Below are 16,314 nucleotides of genomic sequence, written 5' to 3' on the forward strand. Positions count from 1 at the left end.
ATGGGAGTCTTTCCTTAATTTCTCTTTCAGATTTTTCATCATTAGTGTATAGGAATGCAAGACATTTCTGTGCATTAATTTTATATCCTGCTACTTTACCAAATTCATTGATTAGCTCTGGTAGTTTTCTGGTAGCATGTTTAGGATTCTCTATGTATAGTATCATGTCATCTGCAAACAGTGACAGCTTTACTTCTTCTTTTCCGACTTGGATTCCTTTTATTTCTTTTTCTTCTCTGATTGCTGTGGCTAAAACTTCCAAAACTAATTGAATAATAGCCATGAGAGTGGGCAACCTTTTCTTGTTCCTGATCTTAGTGGAAACGGTTTCAGCTTTTCACCATTGCGAACAATGTTGGCTGTGGGTTTGTCATATATGGCCTGTATTATGTTGAGGTAAGGTCCCTCTATGCCTACTTTCTGGAGGGTTTTTATCATAAATGGATGTTGAATTTTGTCAAAAGCTTTTCCTGCATCTATTGAGATTACCATATGGTTTTCATCATTCAATTTCTTAATATGGTGTATCACACTGATTGATTTGCATATATTGAAGAAATAGAATACACTTGCATTCCTGGGATAAACCCCACTTGATCATGGTGTGTGGTCCTTTTCATGTGCTCTTGGATTCTGTTCGCTAGTATTTTGTTGAGGATTTTTGCATCTATGTTCATCAGTGATATTGGCCTGTAGTTTTTTGTGACATCTTTGTCTGGTTTTGGTATCAGGGTGACGGTGGCCTCATAGAATGAGTTTGGGAATGCTCCTCCCTCTGCTATATTTTGGTAGAGTTTGAGAAGGATAGGTGTTAGCTCTTCTCTAAATGTTTGATAGAATTCACCTGTGAAGCCATCTGGTCCTGGGCTTTTGTTTGTTGGAATTTTTTTTTTCTTTGCGGTATGCGGGCCTCTCACTGTTGTGGCCTCTCCCGTTGCGGAGCACAGGCTCCGGACGCGCAGGCTCAGCGGCCATGGCTCACGGGCCTAGCCGCTCCGTGGCATGTGGGATCTTCCCGGACTGGGGCATGAACCCATGTCCCCTTCATCAGCAGGCGGACTCTCAACCACTGCGCCACCAGGGAAGCCCTGTTGGAATATTTTTAATCACAGTCTCAATTTCAGTGCTTGTGATTGGTCTGTTTATATTTTCTATTTCTTCCTGGTTCAGTTTCAGAAGGTTGTGCTTTTCTAAGAATTTGTCCCTTTCTTCCAGGTTATCCATTTTATTGGCATATAGTTGCTTGTAGTAATCTCTCAATATCCTTTGTATTTCTGCGATGTCAGTTGTTACTTCTCCTTTTTCTTTTCTAATTCTGTTGATTTGAGTCTTCTCCCTCTTTTTCTTGATGAGTCTGACTAATGTTTTATCAATTTTGTTTATCTTCTCAAATAACCAGCTTTTAGTTTTATTGAACTTTGCTACTGTTTCCTTCGTTTCTTTTTCATTTATTTCTGATCTGTTCTTTATGATTTCTTTCCTTCTGCTAACTTTGGGGGTTTTTTTGTTCTTCTTTCTCTAATTGCTTTAGGTGTAAGATTAGGTTGTTTATTTGAGATGTTCTTGTTTCTTGAGGTAGGATTGGATTGCTATAAACTTCCCTCTTAGAACTGCTTTTGCTGCATCCCATAGGTTTTTCACTGTCATTTGTTTCAAGGTATTTTTTGATTTCCTCTATGATTTCTTCAGTGATCTCTTGTTTATTTAGTAGCATATTGTTTAGCCTCCATGTGTTTGTATTTTTTACAGTTTTTCTCCTGTAATTGGTATCTAGTCTTATAGTGTTGTGGTCGGAAAAGATACTTGATATGATTTCAATTTTCTTAAATTTGCCAAGGCTTGATTTGTGACCCAAGATATGATATATCCTGGAGAATGTTCCACGAGCAGTTGAAAGTGTATTCTATTGTTTTTGGATGGAATGTCCTATAAATATCAATTAAGTCCATCTTGTTTAATGCGTCATTTAAAGCTTGTGTTTCCTTATTTATTTTCATTTTGGATGATCTGTCCATTGGTGAAAGTGGGGTGTTAAAGTCCCCTACTATGATTGTGTTACTGTCTGTTTCCCCTTTTATCATTGTTAGAATTTGCCTTATGTATTGAGGTGCTCCTATGTTGGGTGCATAAATATTTACAGTTGTTATATCTTCTTCTTGGATTGATCCCCTGATCATTATGCAGTGTCCTTCTTTGTCTCTTGTAATCGTCTTTACTTTAAAGTCTATTTTGTCTAATATGAGAATTGCTACTCCAGCTTTCTTCTGTTTTCCATCTGCATGGAATATCTTTTTCCATCCCCTCACTTTCAGTCTGTATGTGTCCCTTGGTCTGAAGTTGGTCTCTTGTAGACAGCATATATACAGGTCTTGTTTTTGTATCCATTCAGCCAGTCTATGTCTTTTGGTTGGAGTATTTAATCCATTTACATGTAAGGCAATTATTGATATTTATGTTCCTATTACCATTTTCTTAATTGCTTTGGGTTTGTTATTGTAGGTCTTTTCCTTCTCTTGTGTTTCCTGCCTAGAGAAGTTCCTTTAGCATTTGTTGTAAAGCTGGTTTGGTGGTGCTGAATTCTCTTAGATTTGCTTGCCTGTAAAGATTTTAATTTCTCCATAGAATCTGAATGAGATCTTTGCTGGGTAATCTTCATTGTAGGTTTTTCCCTTTCATCACTTTCAGTATGTCCTGCCACTCCTTTCTGGCTTGCAGAGTTTCTGCTGAAAGATCAGCTGTTAACCTTATGGGGATTCCCTTGTATGTTATTTGTTGCTTTTCCCTTGCTGCTTTTAATATGTTTTCTTTGTATTTAATTTTTGATAGTTTGAGTAATATGTGTCTTGGTGTGTTCCTCCTTGAATTTATCCTGTATGGGACTCTGTGCTTCCAGGACTTGATTGGCTATTTCCTCTCCTATATTAGGGAAGTTTTTGACTATAATCGCTTCAAATATTTTCTCAGTCCTTTCTTTTTCTCTTCTTCTTATGGGACCCCTATAATTCACATGTTGGTGTGTTTAATATTGTCCCAGAGGTCTCTGAGACTGTCCTCAATTCTTTTCATTCTTTTTTCTTTATTCTCTTCTGCAGTAGTTATTTCCACTATTTTATCTTCCAGATCACTTATCTGTTCTCCTGCCTCAGTTATTCTGCTATTGGTTCCTTCTGGAGAACTTTTAATTTCATTTATTGTGTTGCTCATCATTGTTTGTTTGCTCTTTAGTTCTTCTAGGTCCTTGTTAAACCTTTCTTGTATTTTCTCCATTCTATTTCCAAGACTTTGGATCATCTTTACTATTATTACTCTGAATCCTTTTTCAGGTAGACTGCCTATTTCCTCTTCATTTGTTTGGTCTGGTGTTTGTTTATGTTTTTACTTTGCTCCTTCATCTGCTGCATATTTCTCTGTCTTCTCATTTTGCTTAACCTACTGTGTTTGGGGTCTCCTTTTCACAGGTTGCAGGTTCGTAGTTCCTGTTGTTTTTGGTGTCTGCTTCCTGTTGGTTCAGTGGGTTGTGTAGGCTTCCGGATAGAGGGGACTGGTGCCTGTGTTCTGGTGGATGAGGCTGGATCCTGTTTTTCTGGTGGGCAGGACTGCGTCCAGTGGTATGTTTTTGGGGTGTCTGTGAACTTATGATTTTAGGCAGCCTCTCTGCTAATGAGTGGGGTTGTGTTCCTGTCTTGCTAGTTGTTTGGCATAGGGTGTCCAGCACTGGAGCTTGCTGGTCATTGAGTGGAGCTGGCTCTTAGCGTTGAGATGGAGATCTCTGGGAGAGCTCTCGCCAACTGAAATTATGTGAGGCTAGGAAGTCTCTGGTGGTCCAGTGTCCTGAACTCGGCTCTCCCACCTCAGAGGCTCAGGCATGACACCCGGCTGGAGCACCAAGACCCTGTCAGCCGCACAGCTTACATGTAAATGGGTTAAATTCTCCAATCCAAAGGCACAGAGTGGCCGGCCTTCTGCACTCCACTCAGTCCTCCAGCCAGGTGTTGTCCTCTGTGCCTGGTTGATATGAAGAGCCTGTTTTGGATCCAGGTCCAGCTGCATTCCTTAGCGGCTAGAAGAAGCAGCCGACACCCCCATCCTCCCTTATCCCCGCTGCAACTCATCATGATCCTGGAGCTCCCAAGGCTCCGCCCCTCATGCTACTCACAGTGCTCAAGCATATTCTTTTTTAAACATTGATGTATAGTTGATTTACAATGCTGTGTTAGTTTCATATGTACAGCAAAGTGATTCACAGTTATACACACACATATATTTTCTTTTTCATATTCTTTCCCATTATGGTTTATTACAAGATATTGAATACAGTCCCCTGTGCTATCCACTAGGACCTTGTTGTTTATCTTTTTTATATATAGTAGTTTGTATCTGTTTATCCCATACTCCTAATTTACTCCTCCCTCCACCCCTTTTCCCCTTTGGTAACCATAAATTGGTTTTCTATGTCTGTGAGTCCATTTCTGTTTTGTAAATAAGTTCACTTGTGTCATATTTTAGATTCCACAAATAAGTGATATCATATGATATTTGTCTTTGTCTGTCTGACTTACTTCACTTAGTGTGATAATCTCCAGGTCCATCCATGTTGCTGCAAATAGCATTATTGCATTCCTTTTAATGGCTGAGTAATATTCCATTGTTTATATGTATCACATCTTCTTTATTCATTCATCTGTCAATAGACATTTAGGTTGCTTCCATGTTCTGGCTATTGTAAATAGTGCTTCTATGAACATTGGGGTGCATGTATCTTTTCGAATTAGAGGTTTCTCCAGATATATGCCCAGGAGTGGGATTGTTGGATCATATGGCAACTTCCAAGAGCATATTCTTATAGCATGTATATAATTAATATATAAACATCTTTTTTTAAAGAATTCAAAATGAGAAGGAAAGCAAGCACCTAAACATGGGGTGCTGAATGGCACGGTCAATCAGATGAGCATCTGAATGAGCCTAGAACTGGCTCTGCAACTGATAAGCTATGTGACTCTGGATGAGTCCACTGACCTCTCATACTTCAAGTCCTTATGTGTTGATGGGGATAACACATTTACATTTGCAGAGCCATCATCAGAACTGAAAACAAAGTATGCCCCAGGTGCAGTGTACTTAGCAAAGGCCCTGATAAATGGTAGCTGAGCAGCTACACGATCACACAAGAAGTAAGCAGTAACAAATAGATTCCAGGTAACGAGAGAAAAGGCCCAAGCCTGTGGGTGTGAGAAGCACACAGATGAGAGCGGCCAGGATGGAAGGTCCACCGGTGGGAATGAACAGGGGAGCGTGGTACGCAGGCCCCGGCACTTACTGCAGTTCTCTTCGTCGCTGCCGTCTGGACAATCCTCAAACCCGTTACACCGGAAGCGGCCAATGATGCAGTGGATGCCGCTGGCACAGGGGAAGAAGGTCGGGCCGCATTTCGATTTAGCCTTGGCTGCAAGAGGACAAACGAGACAAACAACGAGACGTCAGGAGGATAAGTTTTCTGACCACCACATACCCATCCCACTGACTCAGAGTGTGCAACTGGGGCCTTTTACATCTACCTGGAAGTCCTGAAAGTTTCTTACCGCCAGCACCCACCTCCAATACCCAGCCAGACTAGAAGCCCACGTGTGTCATCCTCCAGGAAGGGAGTGGCTCATCCACTGCCACCAAGGTCCCAAATAGGCCAAACCCAGCCTCCACACCAGCAGGGCTCAAGAGGCCTGAGGCTGCCATCCTTAGAAAGGCTTGCTTGCAAAGTTGGCCCTTGTTTGGCTGGCACCCGGGAAATTGTATGTCGGGAAGGTTTGCATCATTCTCTCCTGAGGACGGCTCACTGTGTCTAAACTATTCATTTGCAAACAGTGCATTTACGCTGAACACCTGCCTTTCTTCTGGGAGTTTGGGATTTGGGTACATGTTGGGCAGAGGGTCCCTGCATGACCAGTTCTCAGTAAAAACCCTGGGCACTGAGCCTCTAACGAGCTTCCCTGGGAGAAAGCATTTCACACGTTATGTCACATTTGTTGCTGGGGGAATGAAGTGCCTCCTGTGTGACTGCACTGGGCGAGGACTCTGGAAGCCTGGACTTGTTTTCCTCTGACTCCACTCCTTCACCTTTTCCCTTTGTTGGTTTTGCTTTGTATCCTTTCACTGTAATCAATCATAGCTGTGGGTATGACTGTATGCTGAGTTCTACGATTCCTTCTAGTAAATCACTGAAACTGAAGGTGGTCTTGGGAACCCCTGACAAAGACGGGTGTTCTTCTTGTCCTCATTTCACAGAAATGCTCTGAAGAGGTAAAGTGACTTGCCCAGGGTTACACGGCTAGAAAATATGGTGCTGGGGTGAGGCCCCCAGTACTCAGAGTCCAGTAGCCACACTCTCATCTAACTCAACTGTACTGCCTTTCTGCCAGAGGCTGTCACTTCTCACAACAGAAGCCAGATTCCTGCTCAAAGAAACCCTTCTTCCACTCCTGCTATACAAACAGTTTTAACAGAAACTGCTGTAACTCAAGCTTGATTGAGTGTCCTGCTAACCAAAGAGCCCTGTGGGGTAATGTACTTTCCTGTTAATGGTGCTGGCTGCTCTGGCTTGTGAATATAAGGTGTGATGGGATCTATTGCTGTATCCCAGGTAGCAGGCCCCACCTAGCATCCCTTTTGTCTCCTGTCTTAGAGGCAGGACCCATGGTCCTCAAGAAGGAAAGGCTATTTCTTTGGAACGAACAGGCAGTAAATTACCTTCATATTCTCGCCATCAGTATAACATGCCAACTTTGGCAATAGCTGATACACTATCAACAGGGATTTTAAGCCTGGGACGTGGCTAGATTTTAAAAACCCACATGGCTTTGTTTTAACCTGAAAATACTCTAATGGTGCTGGTGTGCTCTTCACAAAGCACAAACTTGGGAGGGAGTGTCCTGTGTTCAAATTGTGGCTCTAATCTTTATGACCTTGGGCAAGTTTCTAAATACAACTGAGCCTCAGTTTCCTCATTGGTAAACTGGAGGTGATATCTATCTCATATGGCCCAGGGAAGGATTCAGTGTGATAATCTATATAGAATGCTTGGCACAGAGCATGGCGTACAGTAGATGCTCAATTAATGGTAAAACTTATGCTATTTATCATCATCACCATGACATCACTAGGCTTATAGAACTTCAAAATTGATCCTTGGGCTGCTAAATTTCTTTTTATGATTACCCAAGTTTAAAAAGCTCATTATGGAAGATCTCTATGAACTGATAGGAAGTGATCTCCAGGACATACTGGTAAGCAAAAAATGCAAAGTGCAAAAGAGTATCTACAGTACTTTACCCCTCCATACAGCAAAAGAAGGGGATCTAAGAAAACATACATGTACTGGCTCATCTATGCAAAAGAAATATAGGAAGGATAAACCAGAAACCAAAGAGACTGGTTACCTACAGGGGGTGGGTGAGAAAAGGTTGGAAAGAATAGGGAAATGGGAATGGAACAAGGTAGCAGGGATGAGAAGGGTGCACACTTCTCTGAGTCTATTTGTATAGCTCTGACTCTTAGAACCATGATAATATTTCACATACCCAAAATGTAAACAATTAAAATCAAACACATGTGCGTGTGCATGTGTGTGTGCATGTGTGTGTTGGGGGCAGGGCTCAGAATGAAATATAAACAGCAGCAAATGAACATAACTATATTACAGATGAATAACAGCACCACACTGAAGGAGATGGGGAAGAAAAGAAGTAGCCTACGTAACTCTGGTAAACATTATTTTGCCTGGATTCTATAAGGCTAAAGAAAAAAAAGAACTGTTCACAAGTACTCTAGTTATATTTGTTTCTCACAGGGGTATGAATCAGCAATTCTGAAACTGCCTTTTGTGTAGTACTAGGGTTAAACAAATAGGTAAGTATATTACAGATAATAAGAGCAAGGTTTCTCACTTTCAGAGGAAGAAATCACAAATAAAGAGAGTGAGAAGACTAAAATGAACCCCGAGGCTTTGGACTGGAATTGAAGGCATCAATATGAACTCAAGGTTTGTAAAGATGGATAGATGGATGGATGGATAGATAGATCGATAGATAGAAATATAGATCTGTGTGTGTGCATGGGTTAGTGTACATACATATATTTCCTAGCTCATCTGCTAAGAAAGACTAGAAGCAGTACACTCCAATAGCAATAAGTATAGCCAGCACCTAGATCTTGGTTTCTAAATTCTATGATCCAATAAAGAGAACCAGGGCTCCCTGGAGAAGTGGTTCATTCCTGGGGGAAAATACAAGATGAACCTGGAGTGTCTTGTGTTGCCAGAAAGTGAAGAAGTGCTTAAAATACGATGGAGGCATGTCCAAAGGACACAGGAGTCAACCTGCAGGGGCTCCCAATGGCCAAAGCTAGAACAATTTGGGCAACAAAACGAACAATAGTACTGGATTGTAACCCAGAGATCTGTTGGACCCATAATTGTTGAATAAATACATAAATGAGGGAGAACAAGTACAATTAATAAACACAGAAGAGATGTGGGAAATAGAAAGTCCCCAGTAAGCAGATGCCATGGCGATAACTGTCACAGGTAAGATCCAGTGATGGATGCTCAAATTAGAGGATTGGGCATCCTTGCTCCCGTCACCCTTTCAGGGATCAGGGCAGAAAAGCTACCTGTAGGCTTTGATATCTAACCTGAGAGCGTTTCCCTGTAAACTCAACATGTCACGCCTCCATTCAAAACGTCTCTGCCCTCCCAACACTTTAGAAAAGGCCACAGCCACCATCCCAGCATCGTGCCACTCCGGGGGACCCCCTCTAACTTCATGCCTACCCACTCTCCGTGCTCTGGCTAACGCTGGCCTCCCAGCTCCTCCTTGAGCCCATCAGGCACAGTCCTGCCTCAGGGCCCTTGCAGCCTGTGGTTCCCTCTGCTTGGACTGTCCTTCTCCCAGAGGTCGGCATGGCTCACCCCTCTACTTTATTGAGGTCTCCTTAAGCAGTGCACTGTCTACAGTAGAAACCCCGCTCCCTACCCTCAGGCACTCTAGCCCTTACTCTGTTTCTTTCTTTTCCTTCATAGGATAGATGTCATTGGCTTTGTGCTGAGCGCTGATGCACACACACTCACTCGAATACGTCCATTCATCATTCTTGAAGGAGCTGCAACTGTACAGCGCCTACCACGGTACCTAATCAATACTGCCGAATATACAAATGAGCCCATAAAAGGAGAGAGTGGGGCTGGGTAATCACAGCTAGAGCACTTACTGAATGCTTAGTATGGGCTGAGCATTGTGCTCTATTTTACAGATATCATCTCATTTCCTCCTCACAAAAACCCATTTTACAGAAAAGATAACAGGTCTAGAAGTAAAGGCGCCTGACACAGCTGGTAAACAGAGTCAAGGCTCAAACTTTACTTTTTTTTTTTTTTTTTTTTTGCAGTACGCGGGCCTCTCACTGTTGCGGCCTCTCCCGTTGCGGAGCACAGGCTCTGGACGCACAGGCTCAGCGGCCATTGCCCACGGGCCCAGCCTCTCCGCGGCATGCGGGATCCTCCTGGACCAGGGCACGAACCTGTGTCCCCTGCATCGGCAGGCGGACTCTCAACCACTGCGCCACCAGGGAAGCCCTCAAACTTTACTTCTTGACTCACCTGCTCTACTGCCTCCTTAGACACTTCTAAGGCCCAGCCCAGCTCCAAGGACTGGACTTCAGGAGACAAAGAGAAAAGAGAGTAAGAGTAATTACAAATGCATTAGCTACCATTCAGTTGACCAGCTCTTTGGCCTTGGCCCTGCACCCTCTTCAGGAATCACTAACGAGACTCCCTGCCTTGCCAGTGATGCTCAGCTGCCGTCTCTTGTCAGGGAGCCTGTCCTGTTATGAATTACATCTGCACCAGCAGACACCTGCTCAGGCAACGGTGAGGCAGATCACAGACGGCCTGCTGAGCGCCTGGCAGAGGCTCAGAGAGAAGCCCACCGCTGGCAGCAGCTCCCTGTCTGCACGAGCCCCCGTGGGCCCCGGGGGGGTTCCCGGACAAAGTCTGGATTGTCCCCAGCCCGCCCCGATTTCCACGAAGGGGAGATTTCAGCATGGAACTCAGCAGAAGTAGAAGACCAACTCTGAGTCTAAAACTGCCCTGACAAAGGCAGGCAGGGCGACTCCATCCCACTGAGCACTTGAATCCACCGCTCTTCAAGGACCTGCTCCGTGAACTTTTCAAAGCAGCAGCTTTCACCAGCAGCAAGATAGGGCTCAGGGCTCTCCTGGGGGTTGGTTTATTTCCTGATCTGAGTCCTCCCCTTCCTTTTAGAGCCTGAATGCCACAGTTCTGGATTTCACAGATCAGTAAAATAGAACATTTTTTAAAACTAGGTGGGAGTGGAGGAAGGACTAACACAGTTGACGACTTTTTTTTTTTTTTTAACCAGCAAGGACATAAATCTGCAATAACCTCTACCCACTATTACCGTAAACAAAAACACAGGAAGGCCAAAGACCTCAGAGCAGCATTTGGGGATCATGTCAGAATGAGAGGGGAACCAAGAGATGTTGCCGTGTCACCAGGCTGTGATGCCCTCATAACAAAGACCCCATCTTCCTATGTATAACATCTGGGGCCCAGCAGGTAGTCCACACAGCTTCACTCGATAACTGAGTCTCATGACTCACAGATGAAAACACTGAGGCCCGAGGAGGTAATTTGGGACTTGCCCAAAGTCACTTAGTTAATTTAGGATCAGACTGGTCTGTAATCCAGTCCTCATGCCCCTGCGTCTACCCTCTTTCAACTTCACCTATGCTTTAGGTGGGGTGCTATAGGGTTACCTCCTGCCAAACCCCTCATCAGGGACCAGATTCAAATGAGACCCCAAGGAAAGGGCTCAGACCCCCTGTCTGCACGGCCAGAACTTCCCAAGCCTTGGACAGAAATGCTCTTCACCTGGCAGCATGCCTGTACCTCCCAATCTGCTCAGACAGGGCACAGGGTTGCCCACTGGGCCTGGAGGATGACAGAGACCGCAGCGCAGGTCTGCCGTCGAGAGCTGCTGGTCCAGACTCTCCCAGAGTGATGACACAAAAGAGCTGGACAGAGTCTGAACGCCAGAGCCTCCCTGCTCAGCCAGAACAGCCAGGAACTCAGCTCATCAGACCTGCGGCATCTCTCAGGCTGCAGCAACAGCTCCCGCCACAGCCGCAGGGATTCAGGGTCTCTCCTGCAGACCTCTGGGATGGCCCAAAGGAGCCACAGTCACGACCTCCACCGCCTGCTCACCTCTGATTCCTGCTCCGGGATCCTGCCGATGTGTGCCTGAGGCAGCCCACAGAACCAGAAGCAGGAGCCTCCGGCTATTCTGCCAAATTAGCATTCTTGCTTTGTAAACTCAAGACAGAGCTCACCGTGAAAAACTCAAACGATGAGAAACGGACACGGGCAATGCAAACATTACCCCACGTTGCCGCCACCCAGGGAAATCCACTGGGGCCATTTTGGTCAACATGCTCCAGAAGCACGGTCCCTCAAACTATAGCATGCAAACGGACAGCCCTAGGACCACGTTAAAATGCAGTAGGTCTAGAATGGAGCCTGGGATTCTGCATTCCTAACACACTCCCAGGCAATGACGACACTGCTGGTTCCAAACACTTCGCTTCCAAGTGGCAGAGGACCATTATCTTGCTTGTAGCTCTACCTCCAATGCCCTGAAAAGTGCCTGGTACCCAGGTTACTCAATAATTACTAGCTGAATTAATACATAGAAATCTGGGCATACAGTTTTGCTTAAATGCACCTGGATAAAATACTATGCTATTCTGAAACCGGCTTTTGTCACTTAACAATATACTGTGACATCTTTTCATGTCGATAACTACAGGTCCATGCCATCACTTTTTTTTTTTTTTTTTTTTTTTTTGCGGTACGCGGGCCTCTCGCTGTTGTGGCCTCTCCCGTTGCGGAGCACAGGCTCCGGATGCGCAGGCTCAGCGGCCATGGCTCACGGGACCAGCCGCTCCGCGGCATGTGGGATCCTCCCGGACCGGGGACGAACCCGTGTCCCCTGCATCGGCAGGCGGACTCTCAACCACTGCGCCATCAGGGAAGCCCCATACCGTCACTTTTAATAGCTAAGGGTAATTTTACTGCACCTTATGTACCCATAAGTCCCATTACTGATGGACATTTGGGGTGTTTTCAATAAACGATGCACGTGCAGATGCATACATTGTTTTCCCCACTTGTACAAAATCTCTTTAAGATATAACAGCTAGGTCGAAGGATATGCATATTTCCTATTTTGGCATCTTTTTGATCATCAACTGCCTCCTCCCTGAGGAACTGGTACTATCTTCTGGCCACAGATGACTACGGGAAAAGCCTCCAGTCCAGGACGGTCCGAGGAGGGCTGATTCTCCCCTGCTGGCGATGATATTCCTAGAAGCAGGCTGAGAACACCCCCCCGGTTCCTCTGCGTGTGTGTTCCGTTGGTCCTTCACTGCTGCTGGTGCTCTATTATGCTCCATCTGTCTCTGTCTCTCTTCATTTTTACATATGGATTTCATTACTTCACAGAGTAGGGGACATTCCTATCCAGTCAAGGAAACCATGACTCTTTTTTCTGTCATTCTAAGTTGGCACTGGGCGCAGAGCATCAGCCTTGGCTGGAGCTGGTTTCCCTGGGGTACAATAATCACGGGCTAATGCAAAGTGTCCCTCCTTCTGGGAGCTGCTCCGTGAGCTGACTTTCCCAGACTGCACTCTCCCCTCTGTCTGAGGGACCTGACAAAGGACAGTTTCTCACTCCGTGGACCGTCCCGCTTACCAATATTTCTCCAGAATTTCCCATCTTGTAAAGCACTGTTTCATGAAGGGTAGGCCAGCGGTCCACCTACAGCAGAATCCCCAGGGATGCTTATAAAACGCAGATTCCTGGGCCTCTCCTCTAGGGGAATCTGCATCTTTATTAAGCCCACGGTGAATTCCAATGAACATTAAAGTGTGAACACCCTTCTTGGGCAGTTTCCACCTATGTCTATGCCCAGAGAGCAAGGGACCTCATCATTCCTTTGTTCCTGATGTTACCACTGCACAGACCAGCTGCCACTCCAAGAATTCTGGCTACAGGGCCAGTGTGGGACCTGCTCTGACCATCATTCCCTCGAGTCAAGTCCAACCCATTCCAGATGGTGTACTTACCATGAGAAGAATACCCACAACAAAACCACAGGCCTCTCTAAGCTCTTTCCCTATTTCAACAGCTTCTCTGTTCTTCCCCCGATCATGTGCAAGATACAAAATAACTCAGCTTTACATAAAAAGCTGTGGGCTCATATTCAAATGGTTGCTGTCCCAGCAATCAGACCCTTTTAAAACTAAAACTCTTAACCAGGTCTGTCCACTTTTTAAGGATTTACACTTTACCTGTGCACAGTACAAAATAGGGTTCAAGGGGCCAACATTTTTTTTACTGCCCTTTCTTGGCAAAGAACAAAATATTTCTGAGCATCCTACTATCTGTCAGGCCCTGAGTCAGTTGCGTGGTGATTCAACAGCGCTCCCTAAGTGATAGGGAGGACGCAGGCTGGTAAATGAGCCTCTGAATGCAGTGCCATGAGTGCTCTGATGGGGGAGCTAGAGCACCCCTAATCTCAAACTGGGGAGGAGGCTGATGTCAGAAAAGCCTTCTCAAAGGAAAGTCAACCTCAGCAGAGACGCCATACACACAGCTCAGCTGCAAATCAATGGATGCTCAGGCAGTCTGAGGCCTTGCTCATTTAGTTATTCATTCCACTAATATTAATTCACAAACTCTGTCATACCTCAAAGAACCAGGATACATACGAGACAGCTATGCCATGGATGAACCTTCGGTGCTGGTGGGATTGAGGAGAGAAGGCTGTTCCAAGCAGAGGGAACAGCATGTGCAAAGGCCTGGAGGCAGGAACAATGTGGTAATGGAAGAAATGCAAGGGGGTCAGTATGAACTTGCTTCTCGTATCAGTAAAAGTACCCAGTATCGTTTCTTTAATTTAAAAAATTTAAAACCCTATTTCCCATAAGAAATGTGCTACGAGCTAGGTAGCATTCCACTCATATTAAAGTTGTGGGAATTAAACTATAAATTAGAAAAAAACATCAAATTATAAAATTCACATAATTTGAATCATCGTGCACATCCCCGACCCCCAAAGTGAATATCACATGTGGCCATCACTGGCTAAAAACTTTACAGAACATAATGGATCTGAAATTGCTACTGTAGTCAGTCCCCTGGTTCATTTTGTAAAAAGTCAAACTGTGGTTCCTTTTAAAAGTCAAAGATGATTTCACGGTTGGGGGCAAGAAAGCAAAAAGAGCCCTATAAAAATAACAGACTTTTAAAAAAGCAGTATACCCCTGGATTCTCTAAGAAGTCTGGGAGGGCAAGAAACAGGCCTTTCATTGTGGTCCAAATGCAGAAGACAAACAGCTCAGCAAGCCAAATCTAGGCCTGGGAATCCAAGCCTTTGCAAATTCATTATTTTTGCTTGAGCAAAAAAGCCCTTTGCCTGTTCCAGCAGTTCACCTCTACATGACTACTGGAGTGGACTCCACCAGTTCATTGATCAAATATTGCAGTGTATGATTCTGAAAATGTCATCTTGGCCGTTTCAGAGATACACACTGGGGAGTGAAGAGAGCAAAAGACCACACGCTAACTGGAATATAAATATAGAAAGAAGGCATCTAGGTGAGACAGCTTTGAGAGAAAATTCAAGCAGAAAATTCTTTCTAAACATCTCCTCTTTTATAATAAGAATAGGAGGCCTAGAGCCTTTGGGCTGAGAGGTAAGAAGGGTTTCGGGTAGAGAACATTCCCACTGGGTTTCTACCCCAGTTCTGCACATGACAGCTGAGACCTTGGACAAGTCATGTAAACTCCACTGGCCTCTGCATCCCCATCTGTAAAGGGGGCATAAAGACAGCACAGACTTCAATGTGAGATTTTACACATAGAGAATACAGCATAATGTTTGCTATCTAGTAGGAATCCTATAATATTCTCCCCTCCCTAACACGATTCACAGTTCTACAAACTGCTCTTCTTCACATATATGGATGGTCCTGAGAAAAATCAAGTGGAAACCAATGCAATGTTTATGCTATCTAAGGCCTTACTGGGTTTTTTTTTTAAGATTTTCAATTTTTTTAAAATAAATTAATTTATTTATTTTTGGCTGCGTTGGGTCTTCGTGGCTGTGCATGGGCTTTCTCTAGTTGCGGCAAGCAGGGGTTACTCTTCGTTGCAGTGCGCGGGCTTCTCATTGTGGTGGCTTCTCTTGTTGCAGAGCACAGGCTCTAGGTGCACGGGCTTCAGTAGTTGTGGCACACGGGCTCAGTAGTTGTGGCTCATGGGCTCTAGAGCACAGGCTCAGTAGTTGTGGCGCACGGGCTTAGTTGCTCCGTGGCATGTGGGACCTTCCTGGACCAGGGCTCGAACCCATGTCCCCTGCATTGGCAGGCGGATACTTAACCACTGCGCCCCAGGCCTTACTCTTCAGTTACTGGTTCCATTAACGTTACTTCTCAGAGTCTCTTTACAGCACACATAGGACCGAGTGTGGGGTTAACATAACTTCTGCTCACAAGAAGCCCCACTAAGGGACACCAGGCCCAGAGGAAGGGGAAAAAAGGACAATAAACAGATAATTGCAATGAGATACAAGAACTATGTAAGCTGTATAAACATTACCTTTCAACACTCTATTATATAGTTAATGCAGGTTTGCATGTCAGCCTGCCTGGGTTCAAATATTGAGCCAAGTGCTTTGGGACCACTTACTGGCTATGTGATGTACTGAAAGTTATTTCACCTCTCTGTGCCTCCATTTCCTTATCAGGAAACGGTGATATGAACAGTACCTCCCTTGTTGGGTTGCTGTGGGGATTAAATGAGACAAGATAATAATTGCTTAGGACTTTCTCTGAAACCCACTATTACCTATGATAGTTCATATTGTACTAGCTACTATCATATATATTACATATTAGCTATTACTATTTGATATTATACTATAAATAAGGTAGTATATAGTATTTAGTGTTAGATAGTATTATAGAGTATTATCACACAGTATTAGCTATTATTATTAAAGTTATTAGTTACTACTATTATTTTCAAACAGTTTCTGCCCAGCAGTGCATGCTCAATACGTGGGTGATGGACACACACCACACTATATATAAAACAGATAAACAACAAAGACCTACTATAAAGCATGGGGAACTATATTCCAATATCTTGTAATAACCTATAAGGGAAAAGAATCTGAAAA

The 16,314-nt window shown here is 44.3% G+C and overlaps 1 protein-coding gene across 4 annotated transcripts in view; it reads right to left on the reverse strand.

Moving 5' to 3' along the window:
- LDLRAD3 (low density lipoprotein receptor class A domain containing 3) overlaps positions 1-16,314 on the reverse strand; it is a 256,513-nt gene that overhangs the window by 137,623 nt on the left and 102,576 nt on the right. For all 4 annotated transcript variants that reach the window (XM_082628187.1, XM_082628185.1, XM_082628186.1 and 1 more), the window contains exon 3: positions 5,321-5,446. In XM_082628187.1, the coding sequence (XP_082484313.1) occupies positions 5,321-5,446 (126 nt within the window). The remainder of the gene's footprint in view (positions 1-5,320; positions 5,447-16,314) is intronic.

This window comes from Mesoplodon mirus, assembly GCF_964341445.2.
Source record: "Mesoplodon mirus genome assembly, chromosome: 7".
NCBI classification, from domain to species: Eukaryota; Metazoa; Chordata; class Mammalia; order Artiodactyla; family Ziphiidae; genus Mesoplodon; species Mesoplodon mirus.